The sequence below is a fragment of the Pleurodeles waltl genome, chromosome 4_2 (assembly GCF_031143425.1).
Source record: "Pleurodeles waltl isolate 20211129_DDA chromosome 4_2, aPleWal1.hap1.20221129, whole genome shotgun sequence".
Taxonomy (NCBI): domain Eukaryota; kingdom Metazoa; phylum Chordata; class Amphibia; order Caudata; family Salamandridae; genus Pleurodeles; species Pleurodeles waltl.
Window position 1 is genome coordinate 20,621,281 of NC_090443.1, and position 25,614 is coordinate 20,646,894.

The 25,614-nt window shown below is 46.5% G+C and overlaps 1 protein-coding gene across 1 annotated transcript in view; it reads left to right on the top strand.

Moving 5' to 3' along the window:
* Window positions 1-25,614, top strand: part of LOC138292067 (phospholipid phosphatase 3-like) — a 52,507-nt gene that overhangs the window by 20,627 nt on the left and 6,266 nt on the right. Inside the window, exons 4-5 of the mRNA XM_069230423.1 lie at window positions 69-126; window positions 16,869-17,045. Of these exons, the coding sequence (XP_069086524.1) occupies window positions 69-126; window positions 16,869-17,045 (235 nt within the window). The remainder of the gene's footprint in view (window positions 1-68; window positions 127-16,868; window positions 17,046-25,614) is intronic.

Genomic DNA, 25,614 nt, shown 5'->3' on the forward strand with positions numbered 1-25,614 from the left:
GCACTTATTACCGGGTGTCCCCCGATTTATGTGCAGTTATAACTCATTTCATCTTCTACCTCTTGCAGGAAATCCTTTTACTCGGGCCACGCCTCGTTCTCCATGTACACAATGATGTACCTTGTGGTAAGTTACCTACCTCTCATGACCTTTCTGCTGCCAAGTACCTTGTTTCACCTCAGCATTTCTTGTACAATCCCAATTTTATCGAAATAAATCAGAGGCTAAATCTTCTATCTCACCTTGATAACTGATAGAACCACTGCTACTGAACAGCAGTTTTCAGCAAGCTAGCTGGACACTCATAAGCACCAAACTACATTTTCAAATACAACTTTTAGTTCCGTTTCCTGATCCCTGAACTCCCCAGCGGTCTGGACTAGGAAAGCATGACTCAGAGGTTGACAAGGGAAGAGCCACTAGCTTTATAGGCCCACGCAAAAAATTCAAAGGTAGTACTTTGCATTCTTAAAACACACCTTAACGTTCTTGCTTGAGCAGAAAAAGGGCCCCATTAGAGTTTAGCCAGTGGAGGCTGCTCGCCACTGAGCCAGAAGCTGGTTAACCTATAAGCCTCACTGTGTCTCTTTCAAAGCTCAGCTTCGCTAGAGCCCTCCTTACAAGTGGCCTGTTATTTCTGATTAGACCAGTATCATCAGTTGCTGGCCCCATAGTAATGATTAGTTTTTTAGTTTAGCGCAGAGATTTCAGCTTCTGGAAACAGCCAAGTTCTGTGCCCTGGACCTAGAAATACGGAATCCCCTAGTAATTCCTCAATTCTTTCTGGCCCCTCAGGGCCACAGAGTTACATGAACCCCCAATATCGATAACTCAGAGAGTGGGAAAAATTAGACCCATCTTTCTGGCCACTCGTAATGAGGACCTGTGAAGTGTTAATATGCCAGGGCAAAAGGAGTGAATTTGAAATTACTTTAAATAGTTCAACAACAGGAGTAGACGTCTTAGTTTCTATCTCATTTACAATCAGACCAGGGTACTCTGAAATCAGAAGCGATTTTTGGTAACTATTCGAAGGGCAGTGGCACTCTGCTTATACTCTGTAATTCTTTTTTTAAATCTATTGTCTTTCCACTTGATCTACCTGAAGCATAGCTTGCAGGGGTTCCAGAAATAAATTTAATGATGTTTGAATGCTTCCTTGCTTGGCAAAGCACCTGAAAGTTCATGAGCATGCTTGCAGATTTCTCAGGCTATGTAAATAGCCCCTTCTTGTTTTCCGCACAATGCTGTCCATATAAACCATTGGGAATCTCCTGTGAAAAAAACTGGACCATTGTAAGCTGGAAGGTTGTGGAGAACCATTGGGCAGAAAACCTCTTCTTGGGGCTGCAGATCCCACTACTTTCAAATGATTGCATTATTTTAGCCAGAGCTTGAATGATACTGAACTGGCGAGAAGATTTGCTGCATGGATGACAGATATACCATCAGCATCCCGCAGGTGGTCGACTGTGCTTCAAGTTACAGACCTCAGTCAATATCATGTCTTATTTTGCAGTAATTGTGGGCAGTCCATGGTTCGAAATTTGAAACATATGCTAGGAAAATATATTGAACAACCACAGCTATATTGCCACAATCACAGATGGGGAAGATGTGTGGTTGATCTCAAAGTCCAGCCTTTTCCACACATGACTTTATTTCAGGATTTGCCTAAATCTTGCAAATATATGTAGAGTACAGGAAAATTAGGGGCTAGTCACAAAAGGTAACTTACACTTGTAAATTACACATGTATGTTTATACATGCCCTTTTGAGTAACTATACTACTTTTGGCTATTTACCATTCATGAATGTTAAGTTATTCAACAGTGTATATTTACATGTCTCGGCCCCCTGAAACAGGGGATGGAGGCAAATTTATAAATATAAGTTACTACAGCCTAAAAGGAGCAGTAGTAAGTGCTGCACCGCACATGGCCAACTACTGATATTACAACACCGTCCCATGAAAAATAATGGAGGCACAATGTTTGTAGGAAATAATGTCAAGTAAAATTAACTTAATTTGACTATATATCTATCTATCTATCTATCTATCTATCTATCTATCTATAATATATATATATATATATATATATATATATATATATATATATATATATATATATACGTTATAGGTAGGCTCACATTTTAAATGTACCACACCATAGAAATTCATCAGTTATAGTTGTAGTTATGTCAAGTAGCGTTATCACTCGTGCCCTAAGGTAACTATAACTCACGCCTCCACCATGCACAGTTTTTTGTTAAATAATTTAACTGAAAATGTTACATTGATATTATCAATGATGTTATTAAAGATGTCATGAGTGATATATTACGTGAGGCAATTAGCAGTGCATGGTGAGGTCGTGAGTTATGGTTACCTTAGGGCATGAGTTATAGTTACTTGAGATAACTCCAACAATAACTGATGAATTTCTATGTTTTGGTATGTTAAAAATGTGAACCTGACTATAACGACCCCGTAGCCTTTGGTTTTTTAAGTGAATTTCTATTTTTTTTTATTCTATTTTTTAACCATTACATCCCTGTAATCTTTTGGTTTTTCAGAGAATTTCTAATTTTTTTTAAACATAAAGTAATTTTCAATACTATACATTAATCCAACCACCACCACCCATGGCCTTTGGATGTGCGTGGCAGCGGTTGGCTGCAGAGCCTGGCCTGCTGACAGGCCCTGCGGCCGACCCCTATGAAACCCCAACCCCGCACGGCACACAGCCTTTGACCGTGCGCAAAGGGGTGTGGCTGCAGGGCCTAACCTGCGGCCAGTCCCTTTAACAACCCAACTCCACAAGGCCCCTCTCCCCAGGTCGATCTCATCCCCGTGGACCCCATTCCCCCAGGGCCCAGCCTAAATATTTATTGTATTTTTGGGGGAGGATGGCTCCCCAGGCGATGGGATCCCGGCTTAAACATTTTATATTTGTGCTCCCCCCTCCCCAGGCCAATCTCAGCCCCAGAGACCCCATCTTCTGAAACCTGGCCTATATATATTTTTTTTTAGGGAGGAAGTTCGTGCACCCCCCTCCCCAGGCCGATTTTTGCCCTGGGGACCTCATTCCCCAGGGCGCAGCCTAATTATTTATATTTTTTTCACAGGGGGGGCGTGCGGCCACACTCTCCAGGCCAATCTTGGCCCTGGGGACCCCATTCCCAAGGGTGCTGCCTAATTTATTTTTGTGGGTGGGTAGCGTGGGCCCCTTCCTCAGGCCGATATTGGATCAGGTCCCCATCCCCCGGGGTACAGCCTCCCGCTCTGTGAAAGCAGTTCCCTCTGTCTCCCTGCCTGCATCTCCATGGGCAGGGAGACAGAGGAAACCTCTGCTCACAGCGAGGTAGAGCTGTTTGACAGCTCTCCCTCGCTGCAAGCAGAGTGTTTGCTGTGACTTGGTGGCAACTGTCAAAGCTGCCGCCAAGCCACAACAAGCAGCTACGTCCCGGGTGTGGGCACTCCAGGACTTAGCGGGAGCTGGTTCTGGGGTTGGCGGTCCCCAGGCCGATCAGTGGCTCCTCGAGGGGGGCCGTGCGCCCCCCCTCCAATGAAAAGACCCCTGGGGAGGTGGTGGTCCCCGGGGTTGCAGTGGTCCGAAACTTCCCCTTTTCTATTTTTTAAAATTTGCCCCAGGGAGATGATGATCCCTGGGAATGTAGGGGAGCCATGCGGCCACCCTGCATAGAATTACATAGAAGCCCCAGGGCGGTGGCCGTGCCGGGGCTGCCTGGCGTCCCTCCCGTATTAGATTTGTTTTTAGCCCTGGGGACGTGGTGTTCCCCGGGGCTGCAGGGGGGCTGCACAACCCCCTGCATAGAATTACATTGAAGCCCCGGGGAGGTGGTTGTCCCGGGGCCAGTGGCCCCCCCAAACACATATTGTTTTAGCCCTGGGGAGATGGCGGCCGCCCTGCATTACAAATATCAATGCATCCGGGATCTGGCCCACCTGGAGGCTTAGGTATTAAGAAGCACGGGAGCGCGCGTGCTTCATTTTTTTTAAAAAGTTTGCTGCGGATTCGTGACCCCCATCACCAATTTCTGGCAATTGTTTTTTTTTAAGTGCTTTTTAGCACTGGGAGGTCACTCTCTGATCCCACCACCTGAGCTAAGGGCTCAGGATGTCCGTACCCTGGCCCCCTTTCTTTTCTTTTTAGCATTTTTCTGGGACTTGGCTGAAGCTGAGTCCCAACATTGCTGCCAACACTTTCTTGTTGAAGTGTTGGTAGCCAATCAGATCTCAGCACGAGATTGAAGGGGTTGCGAATCTTTCGCATCCCTATATACACATTTTTTTTATTTTTTTTTATTTCTCTAAAACTATGGAACGTATTTACACCAAATCACAAAAAGGTCGCTTTCTGGACCAGGCTTAAGCTTTCTGCCAAATTTGGTGCAATTCCGTCCTGTGGTTTCTGTGCTATCGCTGTTCAAAATCCCTATGAAAAAATTAATGGGGAAAAGGCGTTTTAGGACTCCCCCTTTTTCTCAGCCCCGTGTTGATGGATCACCTAAGAAGTTTCCAACCAGAGGCTAAAGTGAGCTTTGTATTTTCTTATAAAATTTCGTTAAGGTTCATCAAACTGTGCCAAAGTTATTAGCAAAACAAAAAACACTTTTTCTATAGAAACTAGGTCCTAACTATATATGTATATATATGTGTGTGTGTGTGTGTGTGTGTGTATATATATATAAATATATATATATATATATATATATATATATAATGTAATGTTACAATTTGTGAATATAATTAAAAAATAAATATTATTTTATGATAAAATATTTTATATCCCATTTAAAATTTTAAAATAAATGTAACTTTAATTTAAAAAAACAATCAATTTCAATTTATTCTATACATAACTTTTTGTCATATTTTTTAAAACAAATGTTAATCTAATTTACTATATTTAGATTGATTACATTGTATTGTATTGCAGTATTTTTTATTTAAATCTATGTAGGAAGTGTGTTCAAGTTGTGAGAGATGACCACCACCGAGGTGCAGTGATTGTGTTATGGGATGCAGCACATAGCAGCTTGTTGGATGATGAAAGGTGAGAGACAGATTGCAGATTTATAGTTTTTAGTTTACTGGTAGCTTTAACCAGCTCTGCAGTCCCTTTTACAGTATTTCTTAAGATATAGTCTACTTATCTGATTACTGCAGGGGGTTGTCTAATCCTGAGATTTTGTATTTCATTGTGGCACTAAGCTGGCATGGTAAGGTGGAGAGACAGGTGAAGATATAATTTAGGGGGGCATTTTATGTATTATCCTATATCTGAGTATCTTTGTGAGTTGTAAAGAAGTGGTCAGGTTGTATAGGTATTTGGCACCTGCAGTGGTGGACTATATTAAAGTCCTTCACATTTTCCAGCAATGCGTGACACATATCTTCAGTTACTGCTGTTTAGTTGGTGATGGCTGTTTTTTGGCTGTACAGTGCTGGTAATGGGCAACCCTCGTAGCATATATGTTTTACATAAATTTAAAAGGTATAAGTTATGATTTATTGCTGACTGCTGTGTATAACAGTTTTAGTATTATTGTGGGCCATAACTGTTATATATGCAAGTACATAATTATATAACGCCATGGGGAACCACAGGTCGACCCTTCCTAGCTTACCTGCATGTTGAAAGAAGTTTCCTGGTTGAGTTGTTTACATTTTGTGGGTTGTAAGCTGAAGATTGTGCTTGAGGGTGTGACTGTTTTCTGGGCTGTATAGCCAGGATGTGGGTGGTGCCGTTATCTTGGAAATTAGGTTAACAGTGCTGTTGCATTTTTTTTGTTCTGTATCTAACATCGATATATAAAATGTATACATTTACATTAATATTTTACATAAAAATAGTTAAACTAATATTTCTAAAATGTAATAAATGTTTTACACTTCCCCTGTACTTTACACAGTGGCAGCCATCTTTGTATGGTGAAGTATTACGGAAACCCAAACTGTTTATTAATCTTTTAAAAATTGGGATGTTAAATATCAATGAAAATTAATTTTATACATTTATTTAAAATGTAGAACAATACAAAGTTACACCACTATTAACTTAATTTAAATTTAAAAAGCCATGATTTTGCATATATTAAATGTCATCAACATAATTTTATGAAGTTTAAGTTTAAAAAGTCCTACCTAAAGGAAACTATATATATCTGGTTATCTGTTAGTTATTATTAGATGAGATGTGTGGAATTTATTAAAATAACTCAATTATATTTTAATCCCAAATTAATGTCGCATTCGTTTTTTATTCAAAAAGATTATTACAAAAATTTGAAATAAAATAATAAATGATTTAGCTTTTTGAAATCATTTTAGCCCTAATTCAAATAATTTCACTGAATTTAACATTATTTCATATTGTGTTTTCTTCCCAGTCACTTTATCTGTTATTTTGTATGGGATGACATTGCAGTACCAGTAGTTGGCCGCGTGTGGTGCTGCACTTACTCCAGCTCTGAGCTGGAGTACATTTACTACAGTTTTGGGTCCTTTTTGACTTTAGCAACTTTAAATATGCAGGTTGTAATGGGATTACTCTTTCATGGGTAGGTGCATGTCTCTCCCTAACACTCTTCGTAATCCTCCCAAAACCCCTCCTTACTCCCCTTTAAGTCCCTCGCATCTAGTAGTAAGTGTGGCCCATTTTACAACCACTCTCCTGGCACCTTTGGAATGTACTGCTAAGTAGGAAGCTTACATGTTTGAGGATATTTGCATGGAAAAGATAGGATAGGGTGAAGGTGGAGATTTACACTCGTAGGGCCCTCGAACCAGGCCCTCATGTGTGAAACATGAGTCCGCGCTGTGATGTAAAGAGGGTACCTGGAGCTCTTTAGTTCACTTGGATATAAGTGTACCTCTGTGATCTGTTGTTGGGTCCTGCCACTGTAAGGCTACACGGGATCCACTGTGGTTTCACCCAAGTCCACCGAAGGCTCAGTACTAATTTAAGACCAGGGTGAGCTGCATCTTTAACAGCATGAGTAACATGACTCACAGCACATGATATATTGCTTCCACTGTGAGACTGCGTTCCGTATTTCATAAGAGACTCCTTGTTTATAATGAAAAATGTAAACACTTGTTGAATAACATAATGAATCAAATAAAGAGACACCTCTTATATCCAAAGACACAACAATAGCATGTTGTATGTTTTTTTTATTTACTAGTGTATGTATGTACTTATTTCTTTGCCATTTTTCGGTGATGCAGCTGCACCTAAATGGTGTTAGTGCGTTTTAAAAAATAACCATTGAGGGACTACATTTGACGATTAAGAATACCTGTGAGGAACGGATGAACGTTTAGTAGCTGGGGAGTCCGTTTATTGTTAATATTAACTGACAAACTGTAAATTAAGGATTAATTCAGGTTTGTACCTAAATAAGAGTTTGTGGCAGGTTTCAAAACTATGAGGTCAGGTTTAATTGAAGTGGAGGTTGAAAAAAGATTTTTCGGCAATATCCTGATGGACATGGTATGGGTTGTGTGCTTGGTAGAGACAGAGGTGAATTACAGAGACAGATTGAGGGCTAGCGGGGCTTTGAGGTGCGCGTTTTCCAGAGGTAGCTCATACTGCTCTGCTTGTGTTGCTTAGCACTGTAAACAGCAGCTGCCACGATTACCCGGTTTATTGCACTCACTATGACAACCTATCGATGTTCCTGCTGCTCCTCGCCTCTAATTCAGTTTCAAAACACCCTGTCAGGGCTCCTTTTGTATGTCTGTATGACTTAAAATAATCTAATCATATGCTACTTCTCCGGTAAACCTTCCACCCCCCCCCCCTCCCGATAAGAAGTGAACATATCACGGTAATCTTTTTTAAACTGTAAACATTTTAAGTCAATGATTTAGTTTTCTGATTTGGAGTCATTCTGTCATTTCCATTCCTAGGTTTTCTTTGTGTTTATTGCGTCATTTGTTATCAACAGGCTTCGATATTAACAAGTACAAAAATCCAACGTGCTTCGAGGCAGTAGTCCCATCGTGAGAGGCACTTTTCCCATTGCTAAGCACTATAAATAAAAGAAAACACCATAGCCCGTTTAATCAATCAATCAATAATTTATAAAGCGCGCTATGTACCCGTTAGGGGGGGGGGGGCTGCTATCGTTCGAAGAGCCATGTCTTGAGGAGTCTCCTGAAGGTGAGGAGGTCCTGGGTCTGGCGTAGTGAGGTAGGGAGTGTGTTCCAGGTCTTGGCGGCGAGGTAGGAGAAGGATCTGCCGCCAGAGGTCTTGCGCTGGATTCGGGGGACGATGGCGAGGTCAAGGTTGGCAGAGCGTAGTTGACGTGAGGGAACGTAGAAGTTGAGTCTGGTGTTCAGGTAGGTGGGTCCGGTGTCGTGTAGAGCCTTGTGTGCGTGGGTGAGGAGTTTAAAGGTGATCCTCTTGTCCACGGGGAGCCAGTGGAGGTCCCTCAGGTGAGGGGAGATGTGACATCGGCGGGGTATGTCGAGGATCAGGCGGGCGGATGCGTTTTGGATGCGTTGGAGTCGTTTGATATCTTTTGTTTGGATGCCTATGTAGAGTGCGTTGCCGTAGTCGAGTCTGCTACTGACGAGGGCTTGGGTTACCGTCTTTCTGGTTCCTGTTGGAATCTACTTGAAGATCCTGCGGAGCATGCGGAGGGTGTTAAAACAGGAGGATAAGACTGCGTTGACCTGTTTGCACGTGGTGAGGACGGAGTCGAGGATGAAGCCGAGATTTTGTGCGTGGTTGGCTGGGGTGGGAGGAGGGCCTAGGGCGGAGGGCCACCACGAGTCATTCCAGGCTGAGGGGGTGCGTCCGAGGATGAGGACTTCCGTCTTGTCGGAGTTAAGTTTTAGGCGGCTGTTGCTCATCCATTTGGCGATGGATTTCAGTCCCTCGTGAAGATTGGCTTTGGCGGTGAGAGGATCTTTGGTCAGGGACGAGCTGGGTGTCGTCGGCGTAGGAGATGATGCTGAGGTTGTGCTGGCGGGCCAGTTGTGCGAGGGGGGCCATGTAGACGTTGAATAGCGTTGGACTTAGTGAGGAGCCTTGGGGGACGCCGCAGATGAGGTTGGTGGCTTTGGAGTGGAAAGGTGAGAGTCGGACCCTCTGGGTTCTGTCAGAGAGAAAGGAGGAGATCCAGTTGAGGGCTTTGTCTTGGATGCCGGCTTCGTGTAGACGAGTTAGTAGGGTGCGGTGGCAGACTGTATGGAAGGCGGCTGATAGGTCTAAGAGGATCAGGGCTGAGGTTTCGCTGTTTTCCATTTGTAGTCTGATGTCATCTGTGGCGGCGAGGAGTGCAGTCTCTGTGCTGTGGTTTCGTCTGAACCCGGATTGGGAGAGGTCTAGGATGGAGTTGTCTTCTAGGTAGTGGGCGAGCTGTGTGTTGACGATCTTCTCGATGACTTTTGCTGGAAAAGGGAGGAGGGAGATTGGACGGAAGTTTTTGAGATCGTTGAGGTCAGCCTTAGGTTTCTTGAGGAGAGGTTGGATTTCTGCGTGCTTCCAGCTGTCCGGGAAGGTGGCTGTGTTGAAGGAAAGGTTGATGATCTTGCGGAGTATGGGGGCGATGGCGACGTCGGCTTTGTTGAAAACGTGATGTGGGCAGGGGTCAGATGGAGATCCTGAGTGGATGGGGTTCATGGTTTTAAGGGTTTCGGCGTCGTCTACTTGGGTCCAGGTGGTGATGTGGTCGGCGTGGGAGGAGTTGTTGGGTGTGGGGTCTGGCGGAGGTGAGGTGTTGAAGCTGTCGTGGATGGCTGCGATTTTCTGGTAGAAGAAGGTGGAGAGATCGTCGCAGAGTTTCTGGGATGGAGGGATATCGTTGACGTTGGCGTTGGGGTTGGAGAGTTCCTTCACGATGCTGAAGAGTTCCTTGCAGTTGTGAGCGTTGTTGTTAAGGCGTTCTGTGAAGTGGGAGCGCTTGGCGAGTCGGATCAGTTGGTGGTGTTTCCGGTTGGCTTCCTTGAGGGTAGCAAGGTTCTCGGGTGTACGCTCGAGGATCTATTTTTTCTTGAGTTTCTGGCAGGTGCGTTTGGAGGTGGTTGGTTCGTCTGTGAACCAGGCTGTTTTTTTCTTTTCTTGGTTGGCGGTGGGTCTCTTGAGTGGGGCTAGGATGTTGGCGCAGTTGAGGATCCATTGTTGGAGGTTGATGGCGGTGGAGTCCGGGTCGGTGGGGTCGGGTGGAGGGTTTTTGGCGAGGTTGTTGGTGAGTTGGTCTTTGGTGACTTTTCCCCAGCGGCGGTGAGGCGGAAGAGGGGTGAGGTGGTGTTCGGTGTTTTTCTTGAAGGAGAAATGGACGCAGTGATGGTCGGTCCAGTGGAGTTCGGAGGTGTGGCTGAAAGAGATGTGGTTGCTTGAAGTGAAGAGTGGGTCAAGGGTGTGGCTGGCGATGTGGGTGGGAGTGTTGACCAGTTGACGGAGTCCGAGGTTGGAGAGGTTGGTGGTCAGTGATGCGGTGTTGACGTCATTGTTGTTCTCCAGGTGGAAGTTTAGGTCTCCTAGGAGGATGTAGTCTGAAGAGGCGAGGGCGTGGGTGCTTGCGAGGTCGGAGACGGTGTCGCTGAAGAGGGCTCTTGGTCCTGGAGGACGGTATATGAGGGTTCCTCTGAGGGTAGTGTTGGGGTCCGTGTGAATCTGGAAGTGGTGGTGTTCGGCTGTTTTGAGGGTGTCGTCCGTGTGGGTATTGATCTTGAGGGTAGCTTTGTGGGCGATGGCTATTCCTCCGCCGATTCCGTTGGTGCGATCTCTTCTGGTGATCTTGTAGCCGTCAGGGATGGCGATGGCGATGTCAGGGGCCGAGGAGTCGTTCCACCAGGTTTCGGTCAGGAAGGCTACGTCTGGGGCGTTGCTGTCGAGCAGGTCCCAGAGTTCTATGGCGTGCTTTCGTGCGGAGCGTGTGTTGAGGAGGATGCAGTGCAGATGGTTAGTGTTGGTTGTTGCTGGCTTCGTTGTTCTGTTGCAGGTGAAGTTGCAGGTACGGCAGGAAAAAGGTCCTTTGGTGTGCTTCGGGCTGGCCTGGAAGCACTCTGTGGAGGGGCCAGGCTTGAGGGCGAGGAGTTCGCTGGCCGAGTAACGAAGGCATGGGGCGCGAGGGCCAGGGGGGGTGGCGCTGGGCGCGGTCCAGGCGCAGACGGGCTTGCCTCTGGCACGCCTCTGGCGCGTCCACTGCGCGGACGCGCAGCGCCAGCCATTAAGAAGGGAGGGAGGAGCAGCTCGGAGGCGGGAGGCGGGAGGGAGCGGCAAATGGGGGCACGAGGGGGGCGGGGCCGCAGGGAGGCAGCGGCAGGGAGAGAAAGGACGGCGGAAAGCGGCACACGGGTCAAGTGAAGCTTACTAGAGCCCACTAGACACCAGGGATGAGGCGCAGGAGGATGCCTGCGGGTGGAGGAGGGCCTCGAACACGCTAGCAGCAGCGTGGGCGGGGGACAGAGGCAGGAGACAGCAGGTTGGTGCTGCGGACGTGGGGGGCGAGCTCTAGACCTAAGGCAGGTCAGAGATGGCACTGAATCAACTTGACAACACCAGAAGGAGGCGTGGATGAGTTGGCCTCACTGTGTTTCACACGTGTGACCTGCAGATCAATAACATGTCAAAGTGAACGTTAATTGGCTGACTCTTCTTCCCGGCTACTGAAAACTCCTCAGACTACATGGGCAACGTCACTTCCGCCACGAGAACTTACAGCACTTTCTACATACTCAGATCCCTGCCATTGCAAGCCTGCATAATTTTCAAAACTTGCTACATCCCCAAAAAGCATCTGTACCATCTAGGGGAGCCCTTTTAACCCCGCTGTATATGGGCCATATAGCAATACACCAAATACAACTATACAGAGGGGATTAATATATATATATATTATTTTATATCACAGTGAAATTATAATTTAATCACTGGAAGAATTTACTTCTTTTCCTTCTTTTTATTCTTTAGTATTTGTCTCTCTTTGTCTCACTCTTTTCCTTTATATAGTTAACATAAACATAAAAAAGGACACATATCTTATTTACAAACAATATATACAAACATCTACACATTTAAGTATGAACATCTCTGTCCACAATGCATATGCCACTTGGCATTTAAAATTCTGAGAAGTCTAAGCATAGAACAAATGCTGATAGTTGAAGCTAGAGGCTGTTTAGCGAGGCAGAAGCAATTTAGTGACTCCACACTATTAATCCCCTCTGTATAGTTGTATTTGGTGTATTACATCCCCAAAAAGCAGCAGCCTCCTGAAAAAGCGGACTATTTTTGAATGTCAGCGTGACACCAGGAGAAGAGACCTTCGCAGACTTGAGGCCAAGATGAGCATGAAAGAGAAAATTGAGTCACTCCTTTGGCCTCTAGTCTCCAGGGACCTGGAACACCACCCCTTTACTCATCAGGCTTTCTCCTCACTTTCGGGGTTCAGAACAGATATATATACCTCAAGAAGCAGAGCAGTGATAGAGAGGAATCCCCCATATGCTAGTGTATATAAGTCAAATCTTTTCACCGCCTTCTTTGACACAGTTCCTATTTCATCTGCCCTACTATATACTGCTTTTCTTAGCGTTCTGGACAGTTTTGCACTGTAGGAATACATGCACATATTTACATACAGAGCTTCATGTGGCGTAATGCAAAGTAGCATAAACTTTTTTTGTAAAAGCGAAACTTGCAGCTGAAAATCAATACAACCGCTGGTTTTAGGTGCCCACATAATGAACTATTCCAAATTATACAAAGCCCTCGAAAAAGGTCTTCCATTTCCTGGTGTAATTTCAGGTGATCCTATTTACATCTCTGGGTTAGCAATGGAGTGTTTCATAATTAAATCGTTTCTGTAGATTAACCTTAACCTCCAAAAACGAGAACTCTCCTCCTTGAAAAATGGATTTTGCAATTGGTTGGTGAACTCTGTGGTCTGGATGGTTGGAAATATGTAGGCCCCGATTACAAGTTGGATGGGTTCATTGGGTGTCCGGAATTTGTAATTTTGACTAGCATCTCAACTCCTAAGTCCAACTATTATGAGTTAATCCCCACAGAATGCAGAATAACCATGCTGACTTGTTTTTCTAGGTGAGATTCTGCTTGCTGTTGCCTTTTTTGCAAAGATTATTGCTCTCATTTACTAACTGCTCTCAGCAGGTGGTAAAGGAGAGCTGGGGGACTTATGCGGGGCAGGAGGGTGGAGTGGAGAGGTTGGCTTCAACTGCCACACCACATCCTCCCGTCCCCTATGTTAACCTACCCCACAACTTGGATGCGTGCGGGCAGGGTTCTGGGACAAAAGCTGGATTTTACTTACAGCCATATCCTAAATCTAGCCCACTCTTACCACATCCAGGAAATCTGAAGGCTGGAAGATCTGCCCGGTATTCACAGGTGGGGCGGTATCACACCTGGGGATACTGCTCCACTCAAATGTTTTCCATTATCCTAGGTGAAGATACAGAAAACATTAAAAGAGTCATGCGCCATATTGACCATGTGCTCAAGGCCTTGATCATTATTCCATGTAAATATATATATCTGTATTATGTGACACATCTACAGAGTGGAGCTGAGGTGGCTTTCACCCTAGGGCTCAAGAGGCAGAGGTTGTTGGTGCATGGGTGAGAGGGGAACCTCAGGAGGGGCAGTGCGGATTTCAGATCTGCCCCTCTCTCTGGGACAGAGGCAGGTAGGGTGCTAGGGTCTGGGTGGGAGGAGATCCCCAGGAAGGGTAGTACAGCTCAGTCCTTTGATCAAGATTGAGGGAGGGTAAGACGCTGGTGTCCAGGGAAGTGTAGACCTTCAGAGAGGGTTGGTTAGTGCATCACTGAGCTCTAACCATCGCCATGATGCTGAGGGTAGGGAGGGTGTTTGAATTTGGGCGGCCTCGGGACAGGCAGTACCGAGCTATTTCTTTTATTCAAGAGTTGGGTGTATGTAGAGTGCTGCGAGCCGTGAGCCTCAAGAAGGGGCCATCCTTCACCATATAGTCACGGTCTGGGTAGAGCGCCAGGTTCTAGAGCCGACAGTGAGTATAGTGCTGTGTCTGGGTGAGCTCAAGGCCTCTGGAGGGCAGGGCAGAGCTGGAGCGGCTCCCTCAGTCCTGCCCTCGCCTGACCCCTTGGCACTTTCCCTCAAGCCCCCATGGAGCGGTGCCCACCCGTCCATGGCAGGACCCTTTTATTCGGAGCGGACTGCTTGTCGCTATCTGGAGAATGGTGGCTATTGTCTCGAGATGGGGGCAGGGCACCCCCTGATGTTCTCTGGAACAGTCAGGCCTTTGTTGGGCACAGAGTCCATGGGAGGCGCTTGTACTGGGATTAGCAATGAGGACGGTGGGCAGAAAGGAGCGGCCTGCCATGGAGGAGTGCCCATTCATCTCCCTGGGGCCCCCAGGACGCCAGCCCCCGCCATGGACAGAGCCACTGAAGCTGCTTTTGTGCTGCCTTAGGGCAGGCTACGCGGTGTCAGGGATCGGGCTCTAGGCGCAGCGTGTAACAATATGCGCTTTATGTGGCATGGGGAAGAGGATACCTTTGCAGAGACTTGTCTCTCTGGCTGGAAGCCCAAGACCACGGCGCTGAAGGTCAGAGGCAGCAGGCCACCCCTGCGTGCAATGAAGAAAGCCTCAGAGGGACGCACCCCATCAGCCACTTGCCTTCAAGGGCGTGAGGAGGCCTAACACCAACGCACCCTAGGAGAGGGCTGGACAGTCATGGCGATGGCCCGTGCAGCCAGGGCCGGACAGGCCTTTTACCCTAGCGAGCATTTCCCCGGTGGTCCGGAACCCTTGGAGGCAGGCCGTTGCTGCAGGCCCAGGGTGCTTCTGGTGCCTCTGTCCCTATCCCCTGCGCCCCGCGGTTCATTGCAGCAGCCAGGGGAGATTTCCAGCGAGGGGGGAGGTGGAAGGTAGAAAGAAAGCGATTAGCGAGGGGGGGGAGAAAAGAAGAGAGGGATAACGGATGGAAAATGAGGGATTGGGCAGGGAAAGGAAGGGAGGGGGGCGGGTTTGAGCATTTTTGCAAGAGCTGTTTTGGTTCCCCAGTCTAGCCCTGCATGCAGCCCCGCGAGGCAACGGGATGTCCGGCTTTCAGGAGCCCCAAAACCCTTTGTGTGTGGCAGTCTGTCGAAGGCAAATAAACACAAGCCCCTCTCACATTCTGCAGGGGGGCTCCATAATTTTACGTTTCGCCACTGGGACATGAGCTGGACACCTGCACGAGGAAAGTACCTGCGTGCAATGAAGGATGCCTCCACTCAAAGACAGGGTCTCCGTGGCAGCTGCAGCCCCTCTATCGCATGACTTGAGGAGGTGGGCAGAGGCCTGTATATTCCAATGAGCACAACAGTGCGGATCTTCTTGACTGGGTGTTGTTGTCACACGAGGGTTCGTTCCTATCCTACCCTTTAAATGGTACGTTTTGTCTCTGTCCCTTTCACAGTGAATAAAGCACCTTCTCTCTCAGGAGTTACTAGTCCAGCCGTGTCCTTGGGCTATCTCTCCCTATCTCGCGTGTCTAACAGCCTTCCCCAGCTCATCTTGCATATCTAAATGTGCTCCTGGGCTTTTTTCAGCCCATCTGCCTTGTCTAGCTGTGATCTGGGGCTCTCTCAGTCCAAGTCGCTTATCTGTGCCCTGGGCTGTTTCAGCCAACCTACCATGTCAGACTGTTGTCTAGGACTGTCTCCGCCCGCCTCGGCTGTCTAGCTCTGCCCTGGGGCCCTTTGAAGCTTGTCTCCGAGTTACCAGCGCTGTCTCGGCTCAACACATGCGCCTCAGTGTGCTCTCCTTGCCTTCACACCTCACATTAATGAGAGCGCTGCTTCAGCCCATCTTATCACACTGAGCAGTCGGTGCTGTCGTTGACTGTCTCCTGTGCCTCGGTGTGGTCTCTTTGCCGCCCCACTTCTCTCGAACACCTCACATTGTTAAGAGAGCTGGTTCAGCCCTGTCTCTGTGGCACATCTGTGGTTCTCTTGTGGCGCTCAGCTTGGCATGCCCTTGCCTTTAGGTCCAGCTAGAAGAAGTGCTATTCGTTATTCCAAAATCTAATCTTAAAACAATAAGAAGGAACTTTAAAAAGAAGGAACGCTGTCACGTGACAGGAAGTCCTGAAAGGAAACGTTTGGCGCAACAGGAAATCCTGCGATGCAGCACTCTTCCCTGTCTGTGTGTCTCCCCTTTCTAAGCATAGGAGATAAGCGGCTCATTGTATAGAGCATGTAGTGTGTCTGTCTACCCCAATCCCATGGTATAATGAGGCCACTGTTTACAGTCGGCTCCTCTGCCTGCCTACACTGAGTGATACAAATAGTGCAGTGTCTGTGGCCAGTGTATCTGGCCACGGGAAGCACACAATACAAATAAGTACAGTGTTCATAGTCTTCATGCCCCTCTTCCCTTCTCCCGTAGGAAATTTCATCTTTTCAATGAATCACATCCCCTTTTTGTTCCTCGTTTTCCTCTCTATGCGCCTCTTTATTTTCTCTACATTCAGGGCTATTTTCTCTTCACCAATCGTTTATTCTATCCCTTAGCTCATATCCTTCACACATTCTCATTTTAGCTCACATTATTCTCTCTCCTGCTTTTCACGTCCTTTATTCTCATCTCACGCTTTATTGGTCTTTCACATTTGTATATTGCTTATTCTCTCTGCCCTGCCCTTATATTCTCTCTTCTAACACACTTTATTTCTGCCCTATTCCTTCTCTTTTCACTTACTCAGACTTTCCTACCTTCTTTGATCCTTTATTCCTCCTTCGCCCATTATTCTTCCTCTACTCTTCTCATCTTGTTTACTCTCTCTCCTCTGCCCCTGTGTACCCTATTCTAACCCCGCTTATTCTCTTCCTTTTTGCAGTTCTACCTGCAGGCCCGTTTCACCTGGCGGGGGGCCCGGATGCTTCGGCCCTTGGTGCAGTTTATCCTGGTGATGTTGGCACTCTACACCGGGTTCACGCGGGTGTCCGACTATAGACACCACCCCTCCGATGTGGTGATGGGGCACATCCAGGGCATTCTGGTGGCATATTGGGTGGTAAGTCTTTCAATTACTCCACGTAGTAGATGTTCTTGGTCGCACTGCATGTGAAGTACGATACTGGGTGTTAGTCAGTTGCTCTGGGTGGAAAGTGTTCATGTTGGCAGAGCATGTGCAGTACTGGTTGGAAAGTCTGTTGCACCCAATGGGACCCATTTATTGTTTTGGGAGGCATACTGGGTGGTTAATCCTTTGGGTGGTAGGAGTCAATGATGGCAGGGCTGAGTTGTAGAGCTGTCTTTTTCTTTGGGCAGTACTTGTTTACCATTGCAGAGCGCATGCTGGCAGTATTGGGTGGTAAGTCCCTCTATTGCTTTGGCTAGTAGGTGTCGATGATGATGATGATGTAGCACACATAGACAGTACTAGACAGAAAGTATTTCTATTGTCCTGACTGGTCAGTGTTTACATTGATGATCATCAGAAGTCTGGCACTTATATAATAACTCTAGGGCCCATATTTATACTTTTTTAGCACTGCATTTGCGTCATTTTTTGACGCAGAAACGGGGCAAACTTGCAAAATACAATTGTATTTTGTAAGTTTGCGCCATTTTTGCCTTAAAAAGCGGCGCAAATGCGGCGCAAAAAAAGTATAAATATGGACCTAGGTTCTTTGCTTCCAGACATTCCAACTGGAGAGTGTAGCTAAGTGCCCCATCATCAGGGCTACCTCTCATGGTCCTGAAGCACACGGTTTCCATGGGGTATTTATTACAAATGTTGTTCCTTAAAGCATGTGCCTCAAGTATCTGTCCTTTAGGATCGGCACTTTAAAGGCCTGTTTTGGGAGTGTGTATCTGAGTGGCCTGTCCCTGAAGAATACTTACTCAGTGGTCTGTCACTCTGGATCTGTACCTCAGTGGCAGTCGCCTGAGCACCTGTGTCTCAATGGCCCATTCCCCGGATACCTCACTTGTCCTTCCCTCAGGGCCAGTACCTCAACATTCTATACTTCAAGAATCTCTTAAGCTGTCACCTCCGGGATCTATTCCACTGGACCGGGATATCCAAGGCACTTGCAACTTGTTCTTTTTCAAAAAGGGCTTTCAATGAAGTCCTGTATTTCAGGAATGTGTCCCTCAAGGCCTGTTTCCCAGGACATGACCCTCAGAAACAGTTCATCTGGTATTGTGCTTCAGGGACTTTTACCTCAAGCAGTGCTTAATTTGTAAACAAAACATAAACGTAGATGATCCAAATTTTTCTTAGGTGTGGGCCTGCCTATTGCCATTATTGGAGTGATCCACTTCCTCCACTCATGCCGTGCACTACATTATGAGTGTAATGCACATATTTTGGTGCTCGCTCCAGACCTGTTGCAAGCAGTGACATCAGTTGACGTTTTGAAGAGATGGGGCATGACTATGTGCCGCTAAGAAGGCTGTGTGTGTGAAGCAAGCAAGCACGTACTTTTTTGTCTTAATGGTGGCCTGAGGGTGGGGGAGGCGTTTCTCCATTACTTGAGAACATTTTGAAAAGGACTATGCCAATTGTTCAATTTCACAGCACAACTTTCACATATATGTACTAGTAATCCAGAGGTTCTGAAGGGGCTCTGATGAAATATTCCAAATTGTTGCATAACTTGTTAAAAGAGAGTTTCCAGACTACAATTGTTTTTTAGGATTTAATAAAAGCTATTCCCCCCAAAAAACAAGAAATCAGAAACCCATACTGCTGTTGCCACCCACCTCATCCACTGCAGCTACTTACACCCAAAACAAGGCCTAGATAATGGCGTAAAGCTAGGGTTTGAGACGTAGATCATACAGATTGTTGCATGGTCTGTGACTTCGACAACATGGCAGCAATAGCTGGATCCCTCCTACTCTTGCAGCAGCTTTTGGCGCTATAAATCAATGATAGATCAGTGTGCTTCAACATCTTCCCCAGTACAAAAACATTACAATGCATGCACAACATCTCCAATACTGGTGTATCTGTAAGCGAGGTTGCAAACTGTGGGGAACCCACATAACTGAGGATGCATGGCTGCACAAACATGGTGCAAGACATGTCAACTGGCCAAAACTGTCATAACAAGATTTTCAGAAAGTTCTAATGGCAGATGCAGTCAGTCAAAAACCATAGAACCCAGCAAACACAAAACACTTGAGGCAAAGAAGTGTCAAAGATACACTTAAAGTCCTGGCACCGGTGAGGGACCAATTTAAGAAACCAAAGGGACACCCTCTAATCGCCGAGGAGAACCCCCATGTGGATTAGCAGTATAAAGCCAGCTGTGGTATATGCTCTGAGAAGTCCACACAGGAGTTGTATTACTGAAACTCATACGACTGAGCAAAACTCATCCAGGAAGGAGCCCACCCTGAGCAGGAAGAAAAGAGATGCAAAGAATACCACACTGTGAAGTGGTGGAGGAAATGTCACAGCGGGGAGGGATGGAAGTATTGGCACACAGAGGATGGAGGGTAGAGTTGGTAGACCTATCATACACTAAGGAGGAAGAGCTGGATGGTACGTTATCGACTAGAGGCAAAGGTATTACAAACACACTGAAGAGGAAGTGACATGGGCAGGTGTGATGCCAGTACAATAGCTCAGTGAGCAGAGCCTTAGCTGTGGAGATATGTGTGTCACTTGTAGGTCATGGGTTCACAGCCCAGTAAAGTGAACTCGTGAGTTTTTATTCTCCAGAGGATGAAAAACTAGTTCATCAACTCTGTAGAATAATTTAGGTTTCTACAGTAATTGATTTGGCAGTCAAATATACATTTCAAATCAGGACACTGCTACAAAGTGCTGTGTCGGGGGAGAGGGCACAGCGTGGAACAATATTAGCGATTAGAGTCTGAGACCGGCTGGGCACAGCTTAATAAAGGGTTAAATAAAATTGGTTACTACTCTGTGGATGGATAAGGACTTCTGAATATCTTCCTGAATTCAAAATGGCGAGTGGGCATATTTCAAGAGACAATTCAAGTTGTGGAATGTTGCATGCATAATCTTAATGTTATCACTGTCACACAAAATACACAGAGATGCACCAACCACAGCACTAAAACAAACAAGCATTTGCAATGCAATGGGCATCGTGTTTGCTCGAGTTAGAGCTATTACCATTGTAAACTCCTAACCGGACATTTTTTGCTACATAAATTGAAAAGTAAAAGTAAAATAGTTTCACATAACTAACAGGACTTTTCTTGCCATATGAACTGAAAAGTAAAAGTTTCACATAAGCGAGCCGACGGCCACCATCAGCACAAAGCAGACACAAAAAGGGAAATAAAAGTTAGCTTGCAGTAAAACCTATCAGAAAAAGGGCAATAATCTATGTAACTGGCAAAAGGGCAATTACCTATGTAACAGGATCGATGTCATGCAAAGCGCTCGACTACTGCCCAGCGAGATCACACTGTGAAATAAAGAGAAAAAGTAGTCCAGAAACCAGACAGAAATCATCAAGCCCATATGTTTTCAGTAGTTGGTCGATGCGCTCCAGGAGGGCTAAGCACCGAAAAAGGCATGACGTATTCATGCCTTTCACTAATGAAAGCAAGCAGATTTTAAAAGGCAATCCCACGAACCAATGAAAGTGACTGACGTGACATGGAGACGGAGCACTTACCCCTAAAAGTAACAGCCAGAATAACGCTTACGTTTTCCATGTAGCTCTTAAAATTTGTTCTTGGGGATGCTGATGCTAACAGAGCTCTGATTTTCATGCAGGCCTTTACTACTGAAGACACAATTACACAACAAACAGCACAAAGCAATAATTAGTAAGAAGTGCTGAAGCCTGGTGTTTCCAGTCTCAAAGGAAAACCCGCTGTCAAAAGTCTGGCAGGCATCATCGTAGTCATCACCTTAGTAGGAATCACATGAGATGGTCGTACCTATGACTTCCCATAATAATTCATTTCCTAAACAGTGCATCATCTGCAAGGACTTTATACTCTTTGGACCTTTAGGATGTTGTCACATCCCAGAATCTTTGGCAGTTAGGAGTTTTCTTATTGACTGTATTAAGATAATCAGGTTAGGCTGTACACAGTGAGGCACTTCATAATATCCACTTTGTAAAGGTACATGTATGACGACATTTTAGATTGGTAAGGTCCTCCTTTGAAATACGGTTACTGTACAAATATAAAATTGGATTTACCTGTGTTCAGTACGGAACGAAGGAATACGTAGGTTACCTAGCCGGCCTCTTTTATTTAATGTTTTGGAACTAGAAGAACATTTTTTTTTCAAGAAGTAGCCCAAAGTAAATGTTTTGCGTTTGTTCCTGCAGTAATATGGCCAGTCAGAGGAATATTCGGCGGCCTTAGCTCTCAGTGTTTGGATGCCCTCACTCTGCAGGGAGAGAAGGGGGCCGTGGCTCTGAAGACGACAGCCCCAGCTCACGTGGGTCTCACTTTGCATCACCTGCACACACGAGTGATACAACCAGTGCTTAACTTATGAAAGTCGCACAAAGTTTGAACAAAAGCCTGCAGCCGGTTCTGTTGAATGCTGGCGTGCTGAACACCGAGGCTGCGTAGGTTTGATCCCACTTCACTCCTCTCTAATCACCACTGGACACTGTCTCACTTCTGCTGCTTCCTTCTGTCCAGGGCTTTAATGGGCCGGGTCCTGCCGGTGCTGAGAACCAGAAGTTATTTTAAAAGGCCAACGAAACGGTCGTCTTTCAGGCTCCGTTATTAAGCCCGTGGCACACTGCCTACGCCATTGCGGTTGCAGCGCTGCGATTCGGTAAAGACATTCAGCAAGGCCAATCGAGAGAAGGCGCTCAATTCAGACCGAAGGGATGGAGGTGGTGTCTATCTGCTGCTCCTCCAGTGGCACAGAAGTGGGTTGCCCCGGCCTGGGAGTGGAACATACAAGCTCATTTCAAAGGAATCTCGGTCATTCCGCTGTTCTTGGGGCACACGCAGCCTTCCATTCCCACGCTTGCAGAAACAACGACAGCACCTTAGCTTCCACTGCGCCGAAAGGCCGACTTGGGTTCGAACCTACAAAGTAACACAGCGGCTACATGCGTCCAGCCCACTGGACAACCCTACAGCAGCATTGGCAGGACATCGCGTGGCTGCTGCAGGTGTAAAACACTCCTAATCTATTGACCCTGTTCACTTGACATCTCAGGGCTGTTGTTGAGGCAGACCTCATGGATTACTGTTATTGAGTGGTAACGCACTGCTCTCCAAGAAAGAATTTGCAATTAATGTAATGTCATAATCGGCGATGGAATATTTCTGTGTATAACACAGAATCATCATTGTGTTTGTCGCTGCAATAACAGAACACACTGTTCCCTTAGTCCTAAAAGCACTTTACGCAGATTGAAACAAACCTAGGCCCATGTTTATACTTGTTTTACAATTGTATTTTGTAAATTTGTGCCGCATTTGCGTCAAAAAAGTGGCACAAATGCGGAGCAAAAAAAGTATAAATATGGACCATATTATCCCCAAATCATCACATCTTTCCCAAAGACCAATACCGGCTGCTTGTTTACGTTTTAAGTTCCTGCAAAGGTCCGGGTATAATACTGAAATATAACTTTAACCAAAGTAATTTGTTTTCATTTTTAACGTTGTCACAAAGCCTAGGGTGCAGGTGCACCTGAACATATAGGGGCATATTTATACTCAGTTTGCGCTGGAATTGCGTCGTTTTTTTTGACGTAATTCCGACGCAAAACTAACTCCATATTTATACTTTGGCGTTAGACGCGTCTAGCGCCAAAAGCCATGGAGTTTGCGTCATTTTTTAGCGTGGACACCTACTTTGCGTTAATGATATGCAAGGTAGGCGTTCCCGTCTAAAAAAGTGACTCCGAGGCATGTGCGCCGTATTTACACTCACGGGCAAAACTCACGCCCGGGAGTGGGCGGGTCCAAAAAAATTACATCCAGCCGCTTTTGCGCCGTTTTTTAGCGCCTGGACAAGGCAGGCGTTAAGGGACCTGTGGGCTCGGAAGGAGCCCAGAGGTGCCCTCCCATGCCCCCAGGGACACCCCCTGCCACCCTTGCCCACCCCAGGAGGACACCCAAGGATGGAGGGACCCATCCCAGGGACATTAAGGTAAGTTCAGGTAAGTATTTTTTTTTTTTTTGTGGCACAGGGGGGCCTGATTTGTGCCCCCCTACATGCCACTATGCCCAATGACCATGCCCAGGGGACAGAAGTCCCCTGGGCATGGCCATTGGGCAAGGGGGCTTGACTCCTGTCTTTGCTAAGACAGGAGTCATTTCAATGGGGGTTGGGAGTCGAAAAAAATGGCGCAAATCGGGTTGAGGCGAAAAATTTGCCTCAGCCTGACTTGCCCCATTTTTTGGCGCCCAAGCTCCATATTCCCCTACGCCGGCGCTGCCTGGTGTACGTCATTTTTTTTCACGCACACCAGGCAGCGCCGGCGGCTAACGCCGGCTAACGTCATTGAATAAATACGGCGCCCGCATGGTGCTTCAGAATGGCGTTAGCCGGCGCTAATTTTTTTGACGCAAAACTGCGTTAGCGCAGTTTTGCGTCAAAAAGTATAAATATGGCCCATACTGTCTATGAAGGGAAAACTGGGGCCTACCTTTGAAATGGTGCTAGGAACATCATGTAGGAGTTGCAGGTGCCGTCTGTGATTAAACTCCCCTGTAGGCATTCATTGTAAAGTCAGATCGACCACTGTCCACTCTCCCTGAGCCCCAAAGAGCATCCAGAGAGGTGACACTCATTTTGTCATCAACTTAGTGCTGTACAGCAGGGGAGTTTTAAGTTGGTAAGCCTGACATAAAACAATTCCGTGCATTTTTCCAATTTACCAAAAAAAAAATAATGCCTTGAGAGCCATAGTTTAGGCCACGCCCCTGTGCCAGCCACAGCCCTTCCAGAGGCTTCCCAGATTTGTCATCCCACTTAAAACCCTGCTTCAGTCTTTCTTTCTCACGGTTGATCCGGTTGATCCGTCTTTCTCTTGATCTTTCTTTCACCCAAGTGTGTTTTTACCTCTCTTGGTCTGGGCCAAAGTGTGGTGAGTAAAATACGCACCCATCCCCACAGATACCAGTGCGCCACTACAAGTTAATCCTAAAGATGTAACAGGCTGCACGCACTGCGTTATTCACGCTAGGCCGCAGCAGCCGAGCTCCCTGACATTACAAGGCAGGCCAAGAATAAGCCAATGTGTGCCCAATCTTCGACAATTCTGGAGGTAGTCTACAAGCTGGGCTCTGGTGCCACTGCACCTGCTCCATCATTGATAGGTAAACCCCTATTTGCTCTTCCCCTACACACACCTCCCCACTGCAGTTTGCCTCAGACATGAGCTAAGATTGCGAGATACAGCTGGGACCACAGCACTCAACACAAACATTTGTAAACGTGGAAATAAACTGATGTAAAAAATACAAGGTATAGAGTACAGTAATCCTCTTAATGTTCACAAAGTGATTTATTCGGATCGGCAAGTACTTGTGATATAGATGTATTCATATACAGCCAACACGTGTTTCATCACACAGTGACTTTTTCAAGGCCAGACTGTAGACGAGAATAAATGTCGATCTAAATTAAAAAGTGAAGACACTCTTTCCAACTTGGACATTCATTTTGGAAAGAGTGTCTTCACTTTTTAGGATTTCACAATCAGGTGCCTGTCGTTAGGAACCTGTCTTTTAGAATGTGTCCCTTAGGACCACCCTTTCAATGGCCTGACCCTTAGGATCTGTATCTCATGGGCCTGTCTCGCAGGATCTGCCTTTCAGGGGCCTTTTTGAAAGACTTCTGTTTTAGACCTGTACATCAGTGCTCTGTGACACTTATATCTCAAAGGCTTGCCCCTCCAAATCTGCCTCAGGGCCCATCTCTCCATTTTCATCCTGGCTCTATTCTCAGTGGCACAGGAGTATCGTCGGGGCACCTAGAAGGTACTTCTCCACGTCTACACTCTAAAGTGGTTATTGGCAGGTGAGAAAGAGTGACAGTCTTACTCTACTTGCCTTTCTGTGAGTACAAAACAGAAAAAGCTCCATACAGGAGGGCGAGAGATAGGGCAGCGAGGATGGTGAGGCTGAGTGAGGGCACAGATGGAGGTAAGGGAGAGCAAGGGACTATGTTTGACAGAGGTCGAAAGTGTGGCATTGTGGTGTCTCAGGGCTAGGCTAATAAATCTACCTATGAAGGGCAGTGAGGTAGGGATGGTTGGATCTGTAATGTCAGTGAGGTGAATAAGGTATGGGGAGACGCACTGATGTCGATGACGACAACACATGTTAGGAAGGGGATGTGTCAGGCCACTGCAGGGCAGTGGATGATGGTCCAGATGGGTAGTGGCAATGAGAGGGAGGGTCGTGGCCATGGCAGACAGGCAGGAGAGTGGCGAGTCATTGTTTTCGGGGATGAGAAGAACTGGGTCATGGCAGTAAGACAGGAGATTGACAAGCCATGGCTAGGAAGTGGGGGTGGGAAGCTGGATCATGGCACTGGGGATGAGTGGGCTGATGGGACAAGGCAACAAGGTAACAGAGAAACAGGCCATGGCTCTAAAGTGAGTGAAGTAGAACATTGCAGTGAGGTCAGAGAGGGACATGCCATATCA